General features: G+C 42.2%; 1 protein-coding gene across 1 annotated transcript in view; it reads left to right on the top strand.

The window, feature by feature from the left end:
* Positions 1 to 23,051, top strand: part of LOC135114122 (nephrin-like) — a 43,064-nt gene that overhangs the window by 6,109 nt on the left and 13,904 nt on the right. Inside the window, exons 4-8 of the mRNA XM_064029832.1 lie at positions 4,128 to 4,314; positions 4,468 to 4,583; positions 6,235 to 6,337; positions 15,462 to 15,688; positions 16,360 to 16,492. Coding sequence (XP_063885902.1) covers positions 4,128 to 4,314; positions 4,468 to 4,583; positions 6,235 to 6,337; positions 15,462 to 15,688; positions 16,360 to 16,492 — 766 coding nt within the window. The remainder of the gene's footprint in view (positions 1 to 4,127; positions 4,315 to 4,467; positions 4,584 to 6,234; positions 6,338 to 15,461; positions 15,689 to 16,359; positions 16,493 to 23,051) is intronic.

Here is a 23,051-nt window from a genome sequence, read left to right as displayed (position 1 = left end):
GTGGTGATGATTGAGGTGTGGTTAGTAGACTTATGAAGATGAATGGTAGTATTATTTGAATAAATAGAAATATGCTAATGTCTTTTGAATTAACGAAAAAAAAAAACTCTTGAATTTCTCTTAGGCTGAGAAGGAAAACTTTAAGTGGACTGTGCCCTACTTAATATTTTTGTGGTCGGGGATTCCCTTTGAGTGAGGCCTTTAAGTAAGATTGTTCAGAAGAGAGCAGAGGCAGGGCGAGGCAGACTGTTCCGAACCTCTTCACTAATACGTACAAAAGAGTGAAGATATTGATTAGCTATAATAATACAAAGATAGAGAGAAAACGTAGACAAGACGGCAAGAAACAAACTTTGTGCAGGAGAACCATGGAGTTGGAAGATTTGAAGAAAACTTCCTGCTTTCTCAGCCAGCGCCATCTGGATTCCTTTTCAAGATTTCACTGAAAATGTCCATATTTTATTTAGTAATTTATCTATAATAGTTTTTATTTACTTTATTTTATCTTTTTTAATTTAATTTATTTTTTTAAGCGCATTTTCTTTAGTTACGTATTTGTACACGAGAAAATAATAAGTGTTTGATAGTCAAGAATGGCTTTGTTTACAAGAAAAAATAATGAAGAGTAACGAATGGTTATCGTATATCAATTAATAATAAATAGTAGCGCCCCACAAACCACAAGGACACGCGGGCTTAAAGCGTGCACCATTAAGCTTTGTGGGGTGCCATTATTAACTATTCATTGACCATTAATAAACTTTCCATATTATTAACTGATAATATGGTTTATTTTCTATTCCCTTTGCATAAAACCATATTTACTTGCTTACCTTATAAAAAATAAAAACTATTACCAAAATGTACGGAATCATTGACGAAAATGCGAGAAGTAATCGATATGAGGCAGGGTGGTGAGGCGGCAGGTGCAGCGTGCTGTGAAAGTAATGGTGAAAGTCAAGCCCAAGCAGAGCACTACTACCGCTGGATTAGAGAGATGAACGTCATTCACTTTAAGGAAAGAAGTTGATGATACAAACTATGTACCTTTCGCTCCACCCTCAGTAATATTTTATGAATGGAATCCAAAAGAAGCGCGAGAAAGAACTGAGGAGTTTATATTGTACACAACTGAGTTCATGGAAATCCATTTTGTGAGGCCAGCGAGGGACGGAGTAGTGAAGTCAAGCAAGGGGAGGGTACTAAGAACGGAACATTAATCTGGAAGATTGTGCCACGAAAATAAGAAGACTAAATTTTAAAGGTATTCTTTTTCTGTCTTGTTATTACATATATCATAAAAAAGCAACCGCGTCAGCTTGTTGGTTCATTTTCTTAATGTCTAGTGCTGTAATGCCTGTAGCCTTATATTTGGTGGCTAGGATGGTCGGCTTGGAGCCTTTTTTTTTTTTCCTGGATTTGGTGAAACACTGCCCGTGATGGCACGGACAAGATATTTTAACTTACTTCTTACTGAGGCGTGTTCTGCTCCGCGGCGAGCTTCCATGTATTCTCACTGGAGGACAGAGTTGATGGACATCATTGTGGATGATCTTCGGGCACTTGACGATTGCCGAAAAAATGCCACCTTCAGGCGGGACTGGAGTTCGTGTTATCCGGCCCACCACTTCACTGGTCTGAACAGTTGGGGTGTTGCTTATTGACCTTGTTCCAGTTCCGCCTCATCGATCATTGCTGCTCGAGTTACTGTGTGCATCATGTTCCTCGAATATCACGAACAAAATAAAACATAATATTGCTGTAAGTTGTTGATGGGAAAAATATCAACAACAGTTGGCTTTGTGTTGGCCTCTTCGAAAATGCATGTTCTTACTGCACACATATTGCATTGCCTGAGGTACGGGATCAGATTAGACGTGGCACAAAGACACTGCGTGCGGGGAACTGGACTAAGACTACGTCGATGATCTGGGGACTGTGGACCATGATGACTGTGATGAATTAAAATATAACTTTAACGGTACTAATTGTGATGATAATGATGACAAGAATAATAACAGTGAAGATATTAGTGAAAGATGCAAAGATAAACGAATGAAGAAAAACTGGGATGATACCACCACCACCACTACTACTACTACTACTACTACTACTACTACTACTACTACTACTACTACTACTACTACTACTACTACTACTACTACTACTACTACTACTACTACTACTACTACTACTACTACTACTACTACTACTACTACTACTACTACTCGCTACCACCACCAAGACAAAGCATGATTCCGCTTTATTTAGTGCAGTCATCAGTGATGTGACTGCTCTGCTGTTGATAATGAAAAATCTGAATTCTGTATCATTTATACGAAAATACCATACTTCCATTTGGAAAGGTTATCTGTCAAATAGCGTGGGAAAATGTAAGCTAAATTCATCAGCAAATGAATGGATGGGGCGTTCAGCGTAATGAGATTAATGATAAATAACAAAGTATACGTCATAGAACCAAACCCTGTGGAATAATACGACTGATGAATGGAAAAATCGTTGCCATTTATTAGAGCAGCAAGGGATAGGATGGATAGGAGGAAAGACTGCAGGAATGGTGCAGTCGCTAAGGCGGATTAGTTCCAGGATGATATATTTATGTTGGGCTAACCTGTATTTTCAAGAGATAAAGCTTCCACTAAAGCACGAAGAGAGAATTGTCAGCATTTAGTTGGGGATCTTTTCCGGACACCCAGGTTGTCAGGAAAAGTTATTCCCTAATATTTCGATTGAGTATGCTTTTTAGTGAGAAGTGAGGGGGGATTCAAATCATTGCAACGAGGGTGACGGAGGAATTAGAGCTAGCACCCTTCCTTGAGACCAGCAAAATATTGAAATGAATCTACCTTGATACAGTCGGAAAAAGTTGGCCTGGTAGGGCTCAGGTACGGTATCCGATTGTTAGAGAGTAAAAGGAAGTGATATAATGGCGCGGGAAGGGGAGGGAATCACTATAAATTGTGTTCAGCGAGTGTATTTTTGTGGTACGAGAACAAGTAAAGCTATGCGAGAGGTTTTTGAACTTTAAAGTTAGGGAGAGTGTGGAGTGTATGTGTATGCCTCCTGGGATGTGTGCCTCCTTGCCAGGGACGATCACTCCCTTGTCATGTTGGACGCGGGCGGAGGGGCTCTCTGACACCAACACACTACCCGTTTTCTCCTAGTCCTCCCAATTGGCTGCGACGTAATGGGTGGGGAACACTGCTTTAGGGGAAGACGACAACCAAAGCTGGTGGTGAACCGTGAAATCACCAGAAGGGGGATGGTCAAAATATTTACAGCACTTTCAAGGTGTGTGGTTATGGCTGTGGCGTAGATTGTAATGGTGGTTAAGGTAGGTCTCGTGATTGTATCCCATTCGTTGCAGGAATCATGATCATTGCAGGACGGTTACGTTTATCGAGGCGGGAGGCAGGTTCTATTTCCCTCCCACCATTTCTTCCTAAGTAGACTCAATCCTACATCATTAATGTAAATTGCATAGAGAGTGCGACGCAGGTCTGAGATAAGCGATGTCTTGCTGCTCACGTTGAATTAGCTAGCAATGACACCGCTGAAGATGACATGCTATTCCTGCCCGAGCCAATCCATTCCCGGCACACACCGTTTGCCCCGAGGCTCATCAGCCCTGATCTGCGCCGCGCAACACGCCACGGAGCGCCGCCTTACTTGGGATTTCTTTTTCGAAATCGTGGGGTAATTAAGTCTGCGGGAGTTTTCCATCTCGGTGAACATATACCATAATTAATGTGGAGAATGAAGCTCTTTTCCGAAAAAAGAACGTTTACTCTGGAAGCTGTGTTTATTTTGTATTAGGTATTCTTTAGAACCTCTCCCAGTTCGTCCACTGCAGCTTTCTCATTTCTGCCTCAGCAGTGTGATTATTTAAGACATTTTCTTCTTTCATTAATGTGAAGGATTCCAGCAACGCGGTAATTTTGGTTTGCTGGATTGAATTCTTATGAAAGTGTAAAATTACCAAGTAGAATTTGTCAACATTACAAACTGCTTGATAAAATACCACACAATTTGGATATATTTGGTTTTATCTCTCTCTCTCTCTCTCTCTCTCTCTCTCTCTCTCTCTCTCTCTCTCTCTGCATCAGTCCCGCCGTGGGAGGTCAACGGATGGGTGTCGCCGCCCTCAGTGGAAGAAGGAAAATCGCTCACGCTGTCCTGCCTCTCCTCCCCAAGTCTGCCGCCCTCCAACGTCACCTGGAGGTCACGCTGGATCACCCTCGAGAGCGCGCAGGTCACCCACAGCCCAGCAGCCTTCGGGGGATTTTCCACAGAGTGAGTCGTTTTAGGAGTGTAGGAAAGTTTGCTTCAAGCTAGACCTTCGAGTTAGCTTTTTGGCTGTGATAATAGCGAATAAGAGTTGCAGTCAGCATTGGTGGGTTGTGGTGGCGTGTGGTGGAGACTGAGGCTGTGGCGTGTCGGCGACAGGTCCGAGGTGGTGGTGGTGCGGGCGGCGGCGAGCCACAACGGGCGACCAGTGGTTTGTGAGGCCACCAACGGGCTGGCCTCCCCTGTCTCCACCTCCCTCACGCTTCACGTTCTGCGTGAGTATTCCTCGCCCTGCACCCCGCACGCACCCTCACGCCCACGCTGTCTTACCTTGTCCCTTACTTCACAAACTCAAAGACGACATCTCTACACTTTTCACCCATGGACCAAGTCAGTATCTGACGCAATGACTTCTCACTGACTAATTCCCAAGTTACATGCTCATGACGCCACTGACTCACTGTCCACACACTTGTATGTACACACACACTTTGTCCTGGCTGTTCTTTGAAAACTGACTGAGTTTTGACATTTCAACTTCTTGGAAGACGTGAATTTCTACCTCTCCCCTCCCAGCTAATCAGGCCGAGGCGCCCCTCCGCTTGCTCACTGCGGTGCAACGCAACGCAAACATTCAACACGTGTGTCGACGCCAAGGCTCCGCGGTGTCGACATCGTCACTCTCACGGAACAAACTTTTTAATGGAGCCTTGCAAGTTGTCGACGAGTTAACGGGTAATGCAGTTAGAGAGTCGCTGCACCGGCTGCACGGGAGAGCCACTCGCAGCGGCCTGCCGTCTTGCTGCGGCGCAGAGCCAGGTCTCACAGTATTGTAGTATATTTTGTGTAAATCTTTTAGCTTCCCTACAGACGAATGGTTTCCGCTCACGCCGTGCTCCATCCCATATGACAGTTATGATACTGATGCATCGTTTGCATCGTGCATGAATAAATGCATCAATGAAAAATATATGAACAAACACTCACACACACACACACACACACACACACACACACACACACACACACACACACACACACACACACACACACACACACACACACACACACACACACACGATTTAAATTTAACTTTCGTACAAATGTTTGTCCGATGCACTCACCTGAATGACGTATGTTTGTCCCAAATTGGAGCATTTTTGTGAATTATCGCCGGCCTCGTGTTGTGTCAGTGTCAAGCCGGGCCAACATGAGGCTCCCCACTCGGCGTGCTGGCAGCTTCGCCCGCCCGGAAATGACAATATTGCTCCCCTAAATATTCGAGAAGGGCGCTTGTAACAGTTACCTCCAGGGTGCCTTTGTCGGCAAAATCTCCTTTGACTCAAGACAATGTATTACTCCCCTTATCCTATCCAAGGACGCTCTCTTCCCCCATTCGCAACACCTCTGTCTTTCTGTCTTCTCTTCCTTGCCAACATTTCCTTTCCCCTTACAACGCACCCACTCGTCACCACACACACACACACGCACACACAGTCTCTCTCTCTCTCTCTCTCTCTCTCTCTCTCTCTCTCTCTCTCTCTCTCTCTCTCTCTCTCTCTCTCTCTCTCTCTCCTGCTGTGATAACCTCAAAGCTTCGCCTCCAGCAACATGATCCTCCTCGCTCCCCCAATAATTCATGTCCCACACTATGTATTATTCCATGTTAATTTCCTTTAGTGTTGAGTAATTGTTCTGCATTATCACGCACACCAGCAGGATTCTCATTAAGTTTTTACGCAATACTTAAAGACGCGTAATGATGTAGGGGTGAATAATTGCTTCGTAGTAATGTGTTGCCTCCAATGCAATTCCAGCAGTTTTCCTTGTAACACTGAGGAGAGAGCCAGATTGCAGCGCCATTTCACCAAGCCACAGTAATCAGTTATGGCTGTTGATAGTCATGCAGCGCCCTCTCCCCAACAGACGCGCCGCTGTGGGTCTCCAAGCCGCCGACGAGGATCAACGTGACGGAGGGAAGCGACCTGCTGGTGAAGGCCGCTGCCATGGCCAACCCGGGGCCTATCAGGTACTGCCTTTCCACCTCCGCTTGACCACACTCATTTCACCACATTACACAAACAATGCCAGGCTTTTCTACTCTGATTTGGAGAGACCCCTCATGTCACCATTGTTTCACCACTACTATACTACATTTGTTTCCTTGCGCTTGCTTCCTTCTTTGGATTTTTCAGATCCCTGGCATTGTGTCCACGGCACCGCATGGGTATGAAAGTGTAATACTCGGTAAAAAGGATCTCTTTATATACCGGATGTGAACCAAGTGATCCGCCATGCTTTTCTTGATGCTAGGCCATGTGATCAAACCGAAACCGAGTTGCTTCATAAATGAACAGGAACCGAACACAGCAACAATAATATAAATAAACCAGTGTGACCTAAAACGTCAGATTTAATAATGTTGCTCGCCCGTGTTTTCCTGACTCGTTAATTCCTTTGCATTTAGTTCTGAAATGGAAAACTTAATTTTTTAATTCCATTTGGTGGAACTGACCGTGATTGCTTTTTCTCTCTTCTTTTCGGTTAAATAAACTCTTGGCCAAAATTCGCTTTGTTTATTTATTCATTTACTTTTTGTAATTCCTGTTTGACTTGGAACTTTTTCAGTACTCAAGCCTCCCGCTTATGTAAGCCAAGGATAAAAAAAAAAAACACCGGAACCCGACTCAGAAATATTCGCAGGCAGCTAATCCGCCTATAATGCTCATGTTTTATGGCATTTGAATATTTGATGTACTCATTTGTTATAATTAGGAATTTATTGATACTTGCTTTTGTTGTCGCCACAGCGACTTGTGTTCTGAAAGGTCTTAATGGTAATTTTTGACACTCACCATCGACCTTCAGGCTCACCAAGTGCTGCCATCACGCTCAGGTACTCTTGATTGTCTTCAGGGTTCAATACATACATATAAGGCGTTGGTGTTCATGCTCAAATCTATGCTAGGTGTAGAGGCACAAGTGGATTTGTTATTAGCCTTCTATAAATTTATGTGAACTAACCAATGGCTGTATAGGTTTAGTTACCTTGTTTTAGATCTTGATTTATGTTACAAGGTTTCCGTAAGTTGACGATTTTATGTTTCCACTCAACTACCAACATTGAATGATATTTTGACAATTTATGCGTGGTGTTACTATTGTAGTCATTGATGTCAGTGATGCATGAAGATAAATCACAATGTAAGTCACAGATGAAAGTGCTCGGGGAAAGCTCTTTCTTTGATTGGCAATGGTGTTATCACTCATGGTCACGTGAACAAACAATGAGCTTTACTGCAGAGTTTACGTTCGCGGAGACTCATAACTCAGTTTCTCCTCATAATATTGTACAAATTATTCTCATTAATTTATGTAGCACAAGTATTATTCCCCGCCAGTCTGCGTAATGGTTGCAGCTTATAAGATTGCAATGTTGGTGTGAACATTTGTTTCGTTACCTCAGTATCGATCTTGCCTACTGTCGACCTCTTGTCATATAAATATTCTGATTCAATCTAACAGTGCTGCTCTGCTCTCTGTTCACCTGTTACTTACCCCGCTCGTGATGTTTGATGTCTGTGAGATATATTGACGGTTTGAACTTTGCTTCCATTCTGTATGATCTCGGCTATTCTGGGAAGCGTTGTCTAAAGTAACAATTTGAATGAACTTGATTATTTTTAGGTATTTAAATCAAGTTTTTTTTATTCTTGACTTGTTTGCTTTGTTTGATCTGTGGGAATGTTTCAAGTGACTTCCTCTCGGACTCATTTAAGGAATTATGCTTTTGAGATTTTGAAAAGGACATTTACAAAAATAGTAACAAACAATGAACAATAATAAATAACGAACAACAATAAACAACAGCAACAACAACAACAACAAACACGCAAAAGATAACAAAAAAAATAACAAACAAACAAACAAACCGCCTCCACCACCATCACCACCAATACCACCACCATCAAACCACCACCACTGCCACCACCAAAAACAACAACAACAACTATGGAACATTCAGGGAGCGCAATACTGTTAACCCGTGACGGCGACACACTAGGCAAGGAACCCCTGACGGCAAATCAAGGACAAACTGAAAAAAATAAAATCCTGGATTCGCATAAATACTTCATGCATTGATATCTAGTCCATAACAGTTCCTTGGTCTAAGAATAACTAACTTTTCCTTAAAATTTCATGAAAAAGAATCCTTGACAAAAAGGCAGACAAAAAATGCAAACAATAGTGATAGATCCTTGCTTTTCGAAAGTAACAGTAGTGGTGGTGGTAGTAGTAGTAGTAGTAGTAGTAGTAGTAGTTACAATACTGTTGCTGTTACTATTACCATTACTAATATTAACACCAGCACTATTACTGCTGCTGTTGTTACTACTACTACTACTACTACTACTACTAAATAGTAATAATAATAATAATAATAATAATAATAATAATAATAATAATAATAATAATAATAATAAAATCATTATTACTACTAGGCGACATTGCCGTGCCTTCGCTAATGTGTTCATTAAATAAACATTCAAACATATCCCATATGCATATTTTTAGTATTATGAGGACCTGTCGTTCCGCCGCGTGAGAAGTGAATTGCGATGACTAGTGATGGGGGGAGGGGGAGGGGGAGGGGGAGACGGGGTGTCGACTGGCCGTGATGGGGAGTGATGACTGCTGACGGGAAATGACGGTGTGTGACAAGTTAGTAAAAAAAAAAATAAAATAAAATAAATAAATAAATAAAATAAAATAAAATAAAACAAAAAGGTAACAACATTGTCCCTTCCAAAAATGTTTCAAAGGATCAGTTTAAAATTAATATCAACACACAAATTAATTCACTACTCTATAGTATATTTGATGATTTAAGATTAAATTATTAAAGAAATATACGTAATTCATGTTGTGTAATCGCCCCGCTTGTATTGTATTCTGTCTCGCTCGTCGCTGGTATCGTATTCTCGCATCGCTCGTCGCTGGTACTGTGTTATCGCATCGCTCGTCGCTGGTACTGTGTTATCGCATCGCTCGTCGCTGGTACTGTGTTATCGCATCGCTCGTCGCTGGTACTGTGTTATCGCTTCGCTCGTCGCCGATATTGCGTGTTCATTCGCCACTGGTAATATGTTTTCTTGTCTCGCTCGCGGCTGGTTTTGCTTGTTTTTCCCTCCCGTCTCGTTGCATTATAAGGGAGCATTGTGAGTGTTAATAACTTCTCACCGCTTGCCGGCCTCGTGCTGGTGCCACTTAACAAGCAGCGCCTTCACGTATGCGTAACAGGCACAGACATTGGCTTTTGGGCCTTCAATCTGTATCTTGGTCTTTGGCGTGCCCACCACGATGGACACGCCATAATGACCCCCGATGTTGTGCAGGAAGAATTCGTCCTGCTTCGTCAGATGCCTCAGGAACCTGGCTGGGGTGTACATGATGCGTCGCACCTCGTCCCCCACCCCTGGGGCTGGAGGCGCCGCTACCGCGGGCTTGTTCTCCAACACGGGAGCCCCTTCGATCCGGTGGACGACCCGGGCTTGGCGCTCCCCGACGGAAGGCGCCACGCAGATGTCGTCCACCTTCATAACAGTGACGATTTTCTTCCCCTTTGGTGGAAGAAGATCCTCGTGCACCTTGCAGCTCCCTTTGGTCTGCTTTGGCCGTTTCTCGGCCTCGGCAAACTTACGGGCCTGCAGTCTGCCCAGCTGGGCAAACTTGGCTCTGGTGCGGGCCACCCGCTCCTCCTCCTCGCTGTACACCTTCTTGGCGTACGAGAATTTTACGTCATAAATTGTCATTTCTATATTGTCTCTGAGGTTCTGTTTGTTTGAAATTTATAATCTTAGTGAAGTACCTGATTAGTGAGTGCGATTCCTGTAAAACTGAGGTGAGACTTTTGGGGCGTGAGAGATGTGGTGGTGGCGTGAGAGGGGATGAGGGGAAGTGATCAGTGGTGATAGTGATGATGGATGTTGTTTCGGGCGTGGTAAGTTTTACTCGTTAGTGACTGTGGGGATGTGGAGTGACGGGTGGTGATGGGATGAGATGGGCCTGAGATCCTATGCTGTATAAGAAATTGATTAGAAGGTACGTGTGATAGCAGATAGCGATAGGTGATCATGAGAACTATGGCGACCTGCAAATGGAAAATCTCATAACATGGTGAATGTAACGGTGCTCTTGCCTTTAGGTTTAACGGGGGCAATTACTGAAAAAAAAAGTTCTCAAACAATATGGATTTCTTTGTTATCTAATGTAAGTTGTCAGTTCTAATACCGAGTGGAAAGAAAATGTATCTCCTCCTCACATTCTTATTCTCTCCAAATCAAACGAAATGGTGTTGTGTTTTGATAATACTGGGAAACTGGCGTTTGCATCACAAGGTTGCATGATTTTTAGGAAACCAGTTTGCTAAAAAAAAAAAAAAAAAGAAATGCTGATCCTGTGCATCCCATGGTGAGACATTTATTTCTTCCCATTTCCTTGCTGCACAACTGACTGTCTATCACTCATCATTTCCATAAGTTTCTAATGTCATTGCAAAAAGAACGAGTGGAAAACACATGTTATGAACGAAGGATGAAAGAACTGAGAAAAGTATTGGCAGCAAGATCAATATGAAAGAAAAGGTGAGTGCAAACTTCCGTTGCTAGTTTGTACTTGGTAGTAAGTCTGCCTGTCACTTCTGCCGCCGCGGGCCAGTCAGCAGCGAGTAAAGAAGAATGTGAAATGTTCTCAAAAATAATTCCGTATTTCGCTTATGTTGCCTTTTATCTGTAGTCTAATTATAACATCACATTCACATGTTTTTCTTGAGAGTGAACTGTAAACGCAGCAAGGTGCCCGCTCTTTTCTCGAACAGATCTCAGTTCAACATTGCTTTACACATGATATTGTTTATAGAGTATATGATAGGGTGAGGAATTGCACTGTAATTCAGTAAGATGATGTTTGGTTACAATGTTGTATTCGCCTCCTACTGGAATAATTTGTCCTTATTATGTAATTATTCCTTGCTACAACGCTGGAAAGAAAATACCCCCTTTCACCAATATTAAATATGTACCACGTAAATAGATATTTTTAACATTATCAACTTTACCATGTTACAAAAATCATTAAATAAATATTGCGTGTAAAAATACCTGCTTACGTTTTCTAGAATTCGCTGTTATTTCAAGGACACTTATTGCGTTATGGTTCGGGAATATATCCAAGAGGTAAATTGCTTCGTGCAGCCTCCAGTCAAGTTTTCTGTTCTCTTTGTAAAAACTGACATTTTGTTGGTGATGTAACATGCTCGCTGACCTCTGGCGTAGGAGGAGAGCGAGACCGCGGAGGAACACACACGAGCGTCGCCCACACAGCACACACACGGAAGCGGATATTCTTATATTCCAGATAATGAGGTTATTTGACGTGACGATGTACCAGTGTGTTGTGTTGTGTTGTGGCGATGTGCTAATGGTTGTGACTTCAGAGCTTGTCATTTGAGGATAGTGGGTGATGATGGTGATGACGGTAATGATGCTGTTGTGATGGAGGTGTAGTTGTGGTGATGTGATGGTGGTATTGTGGTAGAAACTGTGGTGTAGCTGTTGTGGTGTTCTGGTGATGATGTAGTGGTGGTGGTGTACGAATGGTGTGGTGGAGGCGTTGCGCTGGTTGTGTTGGTGTTGTAGTGAAGGTATTGGTGGGTTGTTAATGTGAGCATAGTGGAGGTGGTGGTGCGTTTATGTTGTGAGTGTGATTATGATTTTCTTATGGAGGCAATCACTATATTGGTGTTGCGTCCTGGGAGAGGAGGAGGAGGAGGAGGAAGAGATGCCCGTTGCTTTGCCGACTCGGTCACTGAAATTCAAGAGTCTGGATGCCACACTTTAATTTTTCATATCTCACTGACACATTCTATTCCTCGAAATTAAACCGGATGGCGTCGCTCTAAGCACACCATTGTCTTCAGCGGAGCACGGGATGGTATAAAACAAAAAACATTTTTACGTCACAACGAAGGATATTAGAACTCTTAGAGATTTATGACTATTTACTTTTTTACGTGGGTTATATATTTTTTTATTGCTTAAAAACTGCTTATATATATTTTTTTCTTACCATAATTTGCTGGAAGGAGACCTTTCATAATACAGTATTAATTTCCTGAGAATGTTGTTAAGCTTTAAATGAATAGGATGGAGCATTGGTAGCAGGTGGTACATTCCACGGCTCTGTATTGGTACCAGTGGGGTTCGTGGGGTTTCTAATATAGATGATCAAGGGGAAGGCACCAGACCAGATACTTAAACATGCATCCGCTGACCGTTAGATCTTGAGACCTTTCAAAATGACAAGTTTTCCTGGGACTTTCTTTTTTAATGGAGTCATACATGGGAGATGGAATTCATTGCAGACAACTCCGGAGCAAGCAAGGCGAGACCAAGAATACAATACAAGATGGAGAGGAAATACCAAAGCTTCCAGAAAGAGGGAAAAATTTGAGTGAGATAGATACACAACACTCACTTCAACATTACACAAGTTATCAAACATGAACTGTATTATTTAAAGCTGGAGGTAAGAAGATAACTTTTTGAACTATATTAATCAGTATTTAGTCCGGAAAACAATCGCATCATTAACGAGGATTGGCTTTATCCTTGTTATTTAACACCCACATTTGAAAAAAATCTTATTAAAAAACAAATATACGGAACAACATGTAAGTGAGGAGAGTAGAAGACAGTGGAGGAGGTGGTGAGTGGAAGTCTCGTGCCGGAGGACAGAGTTGAGGTGAATGAGTTTTCAGACTTGAGAGGTATTATGAATAAAAAAATGTGTCAGGTGAGATTGTGAATTAATGAAGTCATAGGGACATACCGTTATGGATAGGCGCTGTGGAGAGTGATGCACGGGGAGGCTGTGTGGAATGCTGGGTTGATTCCACGTACATAGAATTGTATCCATTGCATTCACTCTTGCCATTGTGCATGAGGAAGGTTGAACTCAGCTCGATTTGTGTAAACTGTTTGATGGAATATAAAGCTGAACTTGTAAATGAAGAGGATGCGAGGTGGTGGTGTTAGTGACGGTGGTTTTAGTGCTAGTAGTAGTAGTAGTTGTAGTAGTAGTAGTTATAGTAGTAGTAGTTTTAGTAGTAGTAGCAGCAGCAGCAGCAGAAGCTACTAGTAGTAATAGTAGAAGTTGTAATAGTAATAATAGAAGTAGCAGTAGTAGCAGTAGCAGCAGCAGCAGCAGCAGCAGCAGCAGGTACTAGTAGTAGTAGTAGAAGTAGTATTAGTAATAGTAGTAGTAGTAGTGGCAGTAGTAGTAGTAGTAGTGGCAGTAGTAGAAGTAGTAGTAGTAGTAGTAGTAGAAGTAATAGTAGTAGTAGCAGCAGCTGCAGCAGCTACTAGTAGTAATAGTAGAAGTAGTAGTAGTAGTAACAGTAGAAATAGTAGTGGTATAAAAAGTAGTAGTTGTAGTAATAGCAATAGTGGTGGTGGTAGTGGTATTATTATTATTATTATTAGTAGTAGTAGTAGTAGTGGTAGTAGTAGCAGTAAAAGCACTAATAGTTTCATCTGTTCATCTGTTTAAACTGTAATCAAGCTATATGATTTTTTTTCTTTTCTTAAGCTGCACCAAAACAACTAAGATGTTTTAACATTGTACATACTGATTTTCACTTCCACATGCACAAGAACAAGACTGAAATCGGTAGATACTTGCCTGCTTATAATTATTCACGAGGCAAGTCCTCCAGCAACTTGAATACGACACAGTCCATTCAGTACTTGTTCCAACAATACCAGTATATCGAGATGACATTGTTTATTCACTGGTGCCCTCACCTGGCACACTTGTTATTCATAATACCTTTCAAGATTGCCTGCGAAACACAAAAGCCACTTCCCACCTGTATTCGCCCCAAGGCAAACCATCTCGCAGCATCACTATCGTTTTGTGATTAGTTGTTAAAGAGAAAATTCGGAAGAACCGAACCAAGCTCCTCTGGAGCTAAGTAAACTTGCTCAACGCTGAGTTATTGTTGTGCTGTATAATATATACTGAACATATATACGCACTTACCTATGTATGTAGAAACAAAGGGATGAATATTCAGTACAGTTTCTCCTGCGATAAAGTTTGAATCCCCACACCGTGCGGTCTTCCCTTAAGGCAAAACAGTACGTGAATACATTACTGTGCCGGGTTGTCGCGGTAACCTGTGCAAGGGTTGCATGTTCTCTGAAAAGCATTTATATACCAACCATATATGTACATGTGTGTGCTCGTAAAACGCTTACACGGTGTGCACTAGTGATGAAAACCCCCGTTGCTTTGGCAACCAGTGCAATAGAGTAGGGTGCCCAAGATGCGACCGCAAAGAAAACAATCTAAAAAAAGAAAAATGCGACAGCCTGTATATTGAAATTCTGCTTACGTTGACATTTTCCTGAAGTTTTCATGCATCATCAGGCGACAGGATATTGAAGTGTATCGATGTAAGACATTCCAGGCTGAACCCATTGACTCGCCTACCGGGACACACACACACACACACACACACACACACACACACACACACACACACACACGCACACGCGCGCGCGCGCGCAAGGAAAATCACTACTGCACATTAACGCATGCACGAACAAGTACAAATTAATATCACACCACCTCCCCCAACCACACACACACGAACCGCTGGGAGGGGGTTCGCCGCAAACAAGGGGTGGGTCGGTGGTCGGGGTGAGGCAGGCGCGGACCAAATGTGTTCCTAATGAAGACTGGCGGTGTCATAATCACACTGCCACCACCACCACCGCCACCACCACCGCCACCACCACCACCACCACCACCACCACCACCACCACTACCACCACCACTACACGGGCCTTGTCTTACCTGCCTCATTAGTCCAAAGTCATTATACCTGCCTCGTCGCATACGTATCTCCACAGGTGCCTCGCCTCTTCTGCCTCACTGCGCCTGACGGAAAATGACCTCTTTCACGCCACTACGATCCACAGAGACAAACGCATGAAAGAAAAATACATATTCTCAAGTCTATTTAATTATTTTTTTGTGTGTGGGAATCATACACTCCTCTGAAACGTCCCTTTTTCCTTTCTTTTCAGGTACTTATGGCGTCGCGTGAAAAGTGAGAGAGACACGAACACTGTTGGCAACGAAGACAGTGAGGAAGACGAAGAGACCCTCATTGATCAGGGAAAGCCAGGATACAGTGGCAGCGAAGGGGAGATGAGGATAAGGCGAGTGTCGAGGAAGGATGCAGGACACTACAGCGTGAAGGTTACAAGTCCACGGGGAACCTCCAGCGCTCCTTTTTACGTCAATGTCCAGTGTGAGTTTGTGTGTGTGTGTGTGTGTGTGTGTGTGTGTGTGTGTTCGGGGGTGTGGGGGCGGACGATGAAGTGCTTATCTTCATGTGCACATGCTTGAATATTTTACCAAAGCGTCTTGTTGCCATAAATACGCGATGACCTTATGGTGTCTGGGTTGAGTACTGCTGTTTTATGTACTGTAGTATTTTCTCAGTTTAGTTTTGTATTCCAGCAGCAACAAAAACAACAACAATAGCAGCGGCAACAACAACAACAACAACAAATACCTTTATGTGCTTTAATACCAATATTGTACTACTACATAATTCTATAACCACTACTTTTACTGCTACTGCTCTTGCTACTGCTGCTACGTAATACTAGGTACTGTTACTACTACTACTGCTACTACTACTACTGCTACTACTATTGCTATGATCACTACCACTACTACTACCTCTACTGTTATTATTATTATTATTATTATTGTTATTGTTATTATTATTATTATTATTATTATTTTGTTGTTGTTGTTGTTGTTATCATTATCATAATCATTGTCATCGTTTCACCAATCATCATCCTCATCATCATCATCATCATCATCATCATCATCATCATCATCATCACAGCAGCAAATTACTCCTGCACTCAACTAAAAATATACAATCTGTCCCGTCGTGTGGTGCAGACGGGCCCGAGGAGGTGGCGGCGGAGGAGCGGCGGGAGGTGGCGGCGGGCGAGGAGGTACGACTCAAGTGTTCCTCCCGCGGCAACCCTTCCCCCCACCTCACCTGGACCCGGAACGCTAAACCCCCGCCAAGGTGAGCTGTCTGCCTGTCGGGTCTTAGGCTTCGTCTCTTCCTCCTCACGCTCTCGCCTCACCATATTCATACCATCACCATACTTAACACAACCTTTTCATTCACTATCATACACTCACTGCACTGTATTCATATCACCATAACACTCGGTACACTGTTCTCATTCACTACCAAACTCACCACATTCATTCACCACCACTAAACTCACCATTACGCCCTCATCATACCACACTAATATCACTAATACTTCCTCATCACACCTTATTTGTAAGATCACCACACTCGCTACAACATTTTCTGCCACTATCATGCCCTCGTCACACCTCACTCATATCACCACTACGTTCTCACCACACCACATTCATACCAGCACCACTTTCACCTCAGAACTTAGGCATGCCACCATCACGCTAGCACTATTATCCAGGCCATTACCATACTTACACGACTCCAGTACCCACACCATCGCTCAGGATAAAGTTTTCCCTCAATTATTTTTTTTCTTCTGCACTCAATTATCATATTTCCACCGAGGATTATGAGGGATTTCTAACAACAGATCTTCATGTCCTTGCTAAGCTGTCTGGTTTCTCTCCGCTAACCATATGTAATATTAGAGTAAGAAATATTATTAGGGTGCAAAAGAGGAGCGGGGAAGTGTAATCTAGGACTGCTATTATTTGTGAGAGGATGGTATAAACTTTTGTTGGTGTTTGGGTTAAGCCAGATACCACGTCATGCTGGTTTACTTCTGCCGGATGTCTGACTTGACTATAATAACCATAGTATTACAAAAAAAAAAAAAAAAAAAAAAAAAAAACTAATTGGGCTATGTAAAGGTCGAGTATAAAAGTGTAACCTACCGTTGCTATTTTTTGTGGAGGAGGGTGTGAGTGCCTGGTGAGATTAGATGCCATACCACGCTGGCTTTACTGTGAGCCGAGCACGGTAACTTAACGCCAATGAGTCGTTATCACTACTCCTATATAATCATTAGGTGTGCACCATCAGTATGTTCACACAGTACCATACTGCAAATCATACAACCATCAGGCATGCACCATGAGCACTTTTATGTTACAATCACAAGCACACCACCACTATCATTATCAACAGTGTCATTACTGGCTCAGTTTTTGGCGCCGCTTCTAAGACGTTTCACGGAGTATGGTGTTTTTGTCAAGGGCTATGTTGTAAAGTTGCCACAGTGGTTGTAGTTAATGTACTTAAGTAAAAAAAAAAAACAAGGCAAAGTTTGGGGCTGATGGAGAGGACTGAAACATGTCGAGTTGTTCGTAAATATAGTAGAAAGTTTGACACGAGAAAAGACCATAAGAAGATTTGAGACAAAGCGAATCAGCAAAAATGAAACTCTTCATAATATCCAAGACGTTAGTGTAGCTCATCAACAAAATGCATGCAAGGAGCGGCCTCTGGTAACGAAACGTAACATAACAACATTAAGTTGTACGTAAGTAACGAAACAACATTAAATTTTAGAGCAAAAGAAAGAAAATTAATTCGAGAAAATGATGTCGTAACATGGCAAAACAAAATTGATTTTCAAATGAAGAGAATATCCGAGTTTAAGGTTATTAAGTGGTGAAGAAAAAAAATATACTGGAGGCAATAGGAAGAAAAGTGGCTCAGAGGTGGTGAATATTAAAAGCAAACACTTAATCATATTGTTAAAAATAAAAGTTTAATGTGACTGAGAGAGACGAAATGAATAAACTTAGAGGCGAGAAAAGATGTAGAGAAATATCAATATAATAAAAGAAGACGTTAAAGAACTAAACAAAGAATATATGAACTACCATGAATTGTTATTACATTAACCCATTAACGATGAATTCCATAAAGAAGTTGATGTAATACCTGAACGAAAAACTAACAGAAAAGGTTTACATCATGGAAAAGAGATATATACATGCATAATACATGAAAATTTTTTGTAGGTTCGAAAACAACAGACATTAAATCTTTAAATCTTCATGAAAATTTGTGGATGTAAGACTTCAAAACTAAATAAGCTAATTATGGAATTAAGACGGGTACAAAGAGCATTAGAGATGAGTGTTGGGAAAGACTGATATGTATAAGAACAAGGCAAAAGTTAAAAGATATCATGCAAAAATAAAGGACAGAAAATGGAGACTGGCAAGACGTGTGGCTACGTGAGCAGACTGGACAGAAAAGAGACCAAGGAGGTGGAGACCTGACAGTGAATGGCTTCCAGGCAAACCTTGACAGATAATGACACAGTGCCGTGACTCAAGGAGAAGGCTGACCAGCAGGGGGACTTGTAATATTTACACACACACACACACACACACACACACACACACACACACACACACACACACACACACACACACACACACACACACACACACACACACACACACACACACTAACACACACACACACACACACACACACACACACACACACACACACACACACACTCTAACACACACACACACACACACACACACACACACACACACACACACACACACACACACACACTCTAACACACACACACACACACACACACACACACACACACACACACACACACACACGAGAGAGAGAGAGAGAGAGAGAGAGAGAGAGAGAGAGAGAGAGAGAGAGAGAGAGAGAGAGAGAGAGAGAGAGAGAGAGAACACACACACACACACACACACACACACACACACACACACACACACACACACACACACACACACACACACACACACACATACACACACATGAATGGATGCGGTCAAGGCCATAAAAAAATGGAGTTCAGCTGGCTTTGTTTGCCACTAGTGTAAGAATTCTTGAAATCGACAGTGTAACATTTGTGATGGATCGATATAGAACGTATTAAATGTAACATAATAACGTATAACCTATATAAATCACCCACATATGAATCAGAACAAATCACGGGAACATTGCAAAAAAAAAAAAAAAAAATCAGTCATACTTGCTTGCACTCCTATTGTAGGTCATGCAGCAGCCATGTCTTGCTGGGAACTGTGATTTTGTGTTAGTTCCTCCATTCGTGCATCAGGCCTGGAAAACGCAATACAGCGAATTACAGCCCAGCGCACGAGGAACAGCGCCACAGGAGGGAGTGGAGGAGTGGATTGCTGAATAGTAAGTGCTGGGGAGCGTGTGATGCTTGAGGCAGGTGGAATGTAACGTTTGCCTGTCTGGAAGCTTGGGACGTTATGGTAAAATGAGATAAACGTATGTGTGATGTTACCTGACGGATAGTAAAAAGATGGTAGTGTCGTGTCAGGAGGATGGACAGTCAGCGGAGACGAATGTATGTGTGGACAGCACGACACCTTAGCAAAAAAGTGACCTGCCCCTGTGTTCGGGGCGTGAAATAGCTGTTCCGAGTAAAGAAGGAGAATATAAAATGAGCTACATGCACGTGATGGACAAAGGAATCTCGAGCTGGAGTGAATGGAGTAGTGTTCATGGATCGATCGTTACTTATGAGAGCACTCTGGCAGGGGACGTCAGCTGCCAGCCGTAAATACAAATACGTAAGCTGGAAAGGAAGAAATAAACATGAACTTACCACTGTAGCATCAACACTAGATGAGACAGAGATGCTTCTTGTATGAACGAAGCTTTATTGAAAACCGTCTGAGAGGAGCACGACACCCTCTGGAAAGACGCAAAATACTAGAGAAGCTTCGATGCTCACAGAAAATGGGTCAGTTCCCAGGTGTTGTGCGGCACCTGTGAAACAAAGGGAACGCGGATTGTCAAGGAAGAAGCAGTAAGAGTAGTTTCCAAGTAAGTGTAATGGAGTTCCAGTCGAGGTTCCTGGAAGGTGAGGGGTGAGCTGTTTGTGAACACTTAGGTTATAATTGGAGTGAAACGGTTTCAAGTATAACGGCAGCTGTTTCCTACTACTAGTTCAATAGTCTTGAAAAGAAATACTGTACTCATTCCAGAAGGTCGTAAAGCTACAAAAAATTGACCTTGTGACGAATAGCCTCAGTAAGAAATAATGTACTAATTTCCGAAGGTCGTAAAGCTATAAAAAGATTGACCTTGTGACGAAACCTTGCCCGAGAAAAAGTTGCTGAGGTATTTTGATGTCCTCGTTTCTTGTTGAGTACATCGTTCCCTGCAGATTACTTAAACATGCCTAGAAGTGCTTTATTTTATCACTTCATCCAGATTTCCTGTGAGAATATACTCATAAGAATGCGATGAGTGTTAGTTTTACCTCATCACTGTCTCCGGATATTGTCATTATACGTATATATCTGTAAACCTTATTTGTGTAAAGTTAATTATATCTACTGCTGCGCCCTCCTGCTCGTGATATATGGAAGGTGTGTTAATTACTGAGATAAGTAGGGAGTTTAGCTGTGTCTGGGTAAAGCGAGTCTTGTGTCTAGTAAAATATCACTAATTGGAAATACCGCAGCGAGATAGCATAATAGATGTGTGGCGCAAAATTTTCATCTTGGAATGTAGCAGTGGCAAGACTCAAAGTAATCATGCACCCTCATGCAGCAGTGCGTTCATCATTTAAATCCTTATTATAATGCACATACATTTTCCAACATGAGGGATCTTTCTCACGTGTAGAAGATTCTGCTGGTCTGCAAAATACCCTTGAGTGATCATCGGTGTGTGTGTGAGTTAGAACTTCCAACGATTTTAATGTATTTTTTCACTTTAAGCGCAAAACCTTTCATCACTTAAGAATATCGTTGAACTGCTCGGACAGTGACAGGAAAATCCGGCCGGCAGAGTATGGTAGATTTTCCTGGAGACGATACGTAGGGGAATGTTTGTAAATCCGCTCAACTTCTTGCAATGACACTGGATGTGGTTAACCTTCTGTCTGGAAAGCCATTGATATGTATTGTTCCTCGTGTGCAACAAGTTCTTTTATTCTATTCTTTTCTCTCAATAGCACCGTCCTTTAGGTACAGTTTGTAGGACTTCGAGTGACTCAGTGACCTTTCTTTGTTGGTGTTGCCCGTGACCGTCCAATTTTCAGTGAGTTAGTGGCCTGTTAATGTGGTCTGCTGATGTGGTCTGTTCTTGCGGCCTTTTTGGTGTATCCTGGTAGTGTGGTTAGTTGATGTGAGTTGGCATGGGCAGCTATGTGGCTTGTAGGTGATAGAACGTTAGTCGAGATTCTCTATAGAGGCAAACTTAAAAAAAAACATTATCGGATACTTTTATGAGGTGTGTAATATGTGAATCTGTGGCTTCTAAAAGACTGAATTGTATTTTAGTTTGATCAACAAGGTGCGAGATCATTTTCTCAGTTACTAGTTAGTTAGTAAGTTACAGTTACGCAGGTCAGCTCGTATAAGTGTTTTGTCGATGCGCCGTTGAAAGTTTTTTGTATTTGTCTCTGATGTGCTTAGTGTTCCTCTGACATGACTAAAATTTTCCAGAACAGCGGTGTTGCATTTAAGTGTTTTCGCCTTAGTGTATGAGAAGGGACTATCTGGCTGGTGTCTGCTTGCAATCTTTGATCATTCCCATTTCGTGAGTTGTCCGTTACTAATGTTTTTATTGATGTTTGGGTCTCAAAGCGTCTGTAAACTCATTTCTGCAAGGTTTGTTTATGAAGGCGTAAGATGGTTGAGTCCCGTCCGTGGTGGTGCAGACATAATTTTTTTATTTATTTGTTTATTTGTTTATTTCTTTGTGTTTTGAATTCTATTTATCAATTTATTTTTATTCGATTTTATTTTATTGTATATATTATTTATTTATTTATTTATTTATTTATTGACGTCTTCCTTGTAGAAATTGACGCTGACGGTCGGTGCGTGCCGCGCATTAGCACTTGAAGACAGGCTTGATGGGCAGCAAGTGAGTGATTTTCGGCCGCTAGACGATCAAACTCTGATCATCCGATTCACCAGTTCTGTACCACTCGCCCACCGCTTCACCTTTACTGAAGAAGTTAAAAATGTTTGATAGTTGAGGAAATTAAGTTATCCTAACTCATCTTGAATATAGGCAGTGACGCACACTGTTCTCCCCCACACTCGTGTTGATGTGACAAGTGTTGTGTATGTTTTCCTCGCCTCCTAAGTGACATCTGCCATTCCAGCACGTTCTCAATATCTCCAGCCCTCATTGTTGTGTCTGTCTCCTGAAGGCGCGACCTTGACTCCCATCTGATTACTCGTCCTCGCGTGCCGGGGAGTATTTAGTAGGGTGCAACTAAGGCCCATCAAAATTCCTTATGGCCAATACATCGCCGTAAATGAGTATGAATTTTGTCTGGAAATATGAACCTTGTGACTTTCGTGTACCTGTGGAGCTTCCATGGTGAGCGTCGCGGCGCCTCTGTTCTTCCTCTTTGTTGTTCAGTGTTTGATCCCGGGAGTGAAGATACTGATTAACTCTTGCATTAGGAAGGTAAATTAAATAGGGATGAGAGGAAGTAGAAAGTCTTGTGCAGAGGCCCTTGGAGGAGGTTAGATGAAGGAATAGAGTTATGAAGTATTCAGCAACACAAGATTTGCCCTGCCACATTCTGAAATGGCAGAAAGAACAATTGTTA

The sequence above is a fragment of the Scylla paramamosain genome, chromosome 27, assembly GCF_035594125.1.
Source record: "Scylla paramamosain isolate STU-SP2022 chromosome 27, ASM3559412v1, whole genome shotgun sequence".
In the NCBI taxonomy this organism is placed as follows: domain Eukaryota; kingdom Metazoa; phylum Arthropoda; class Malacostraca; order Decapoda; family Portunidae; genus Scylla; species Scylla paramamosain.
This window is presented reverse-complemented; position numbering and strand designations above follow the sequence as displayed.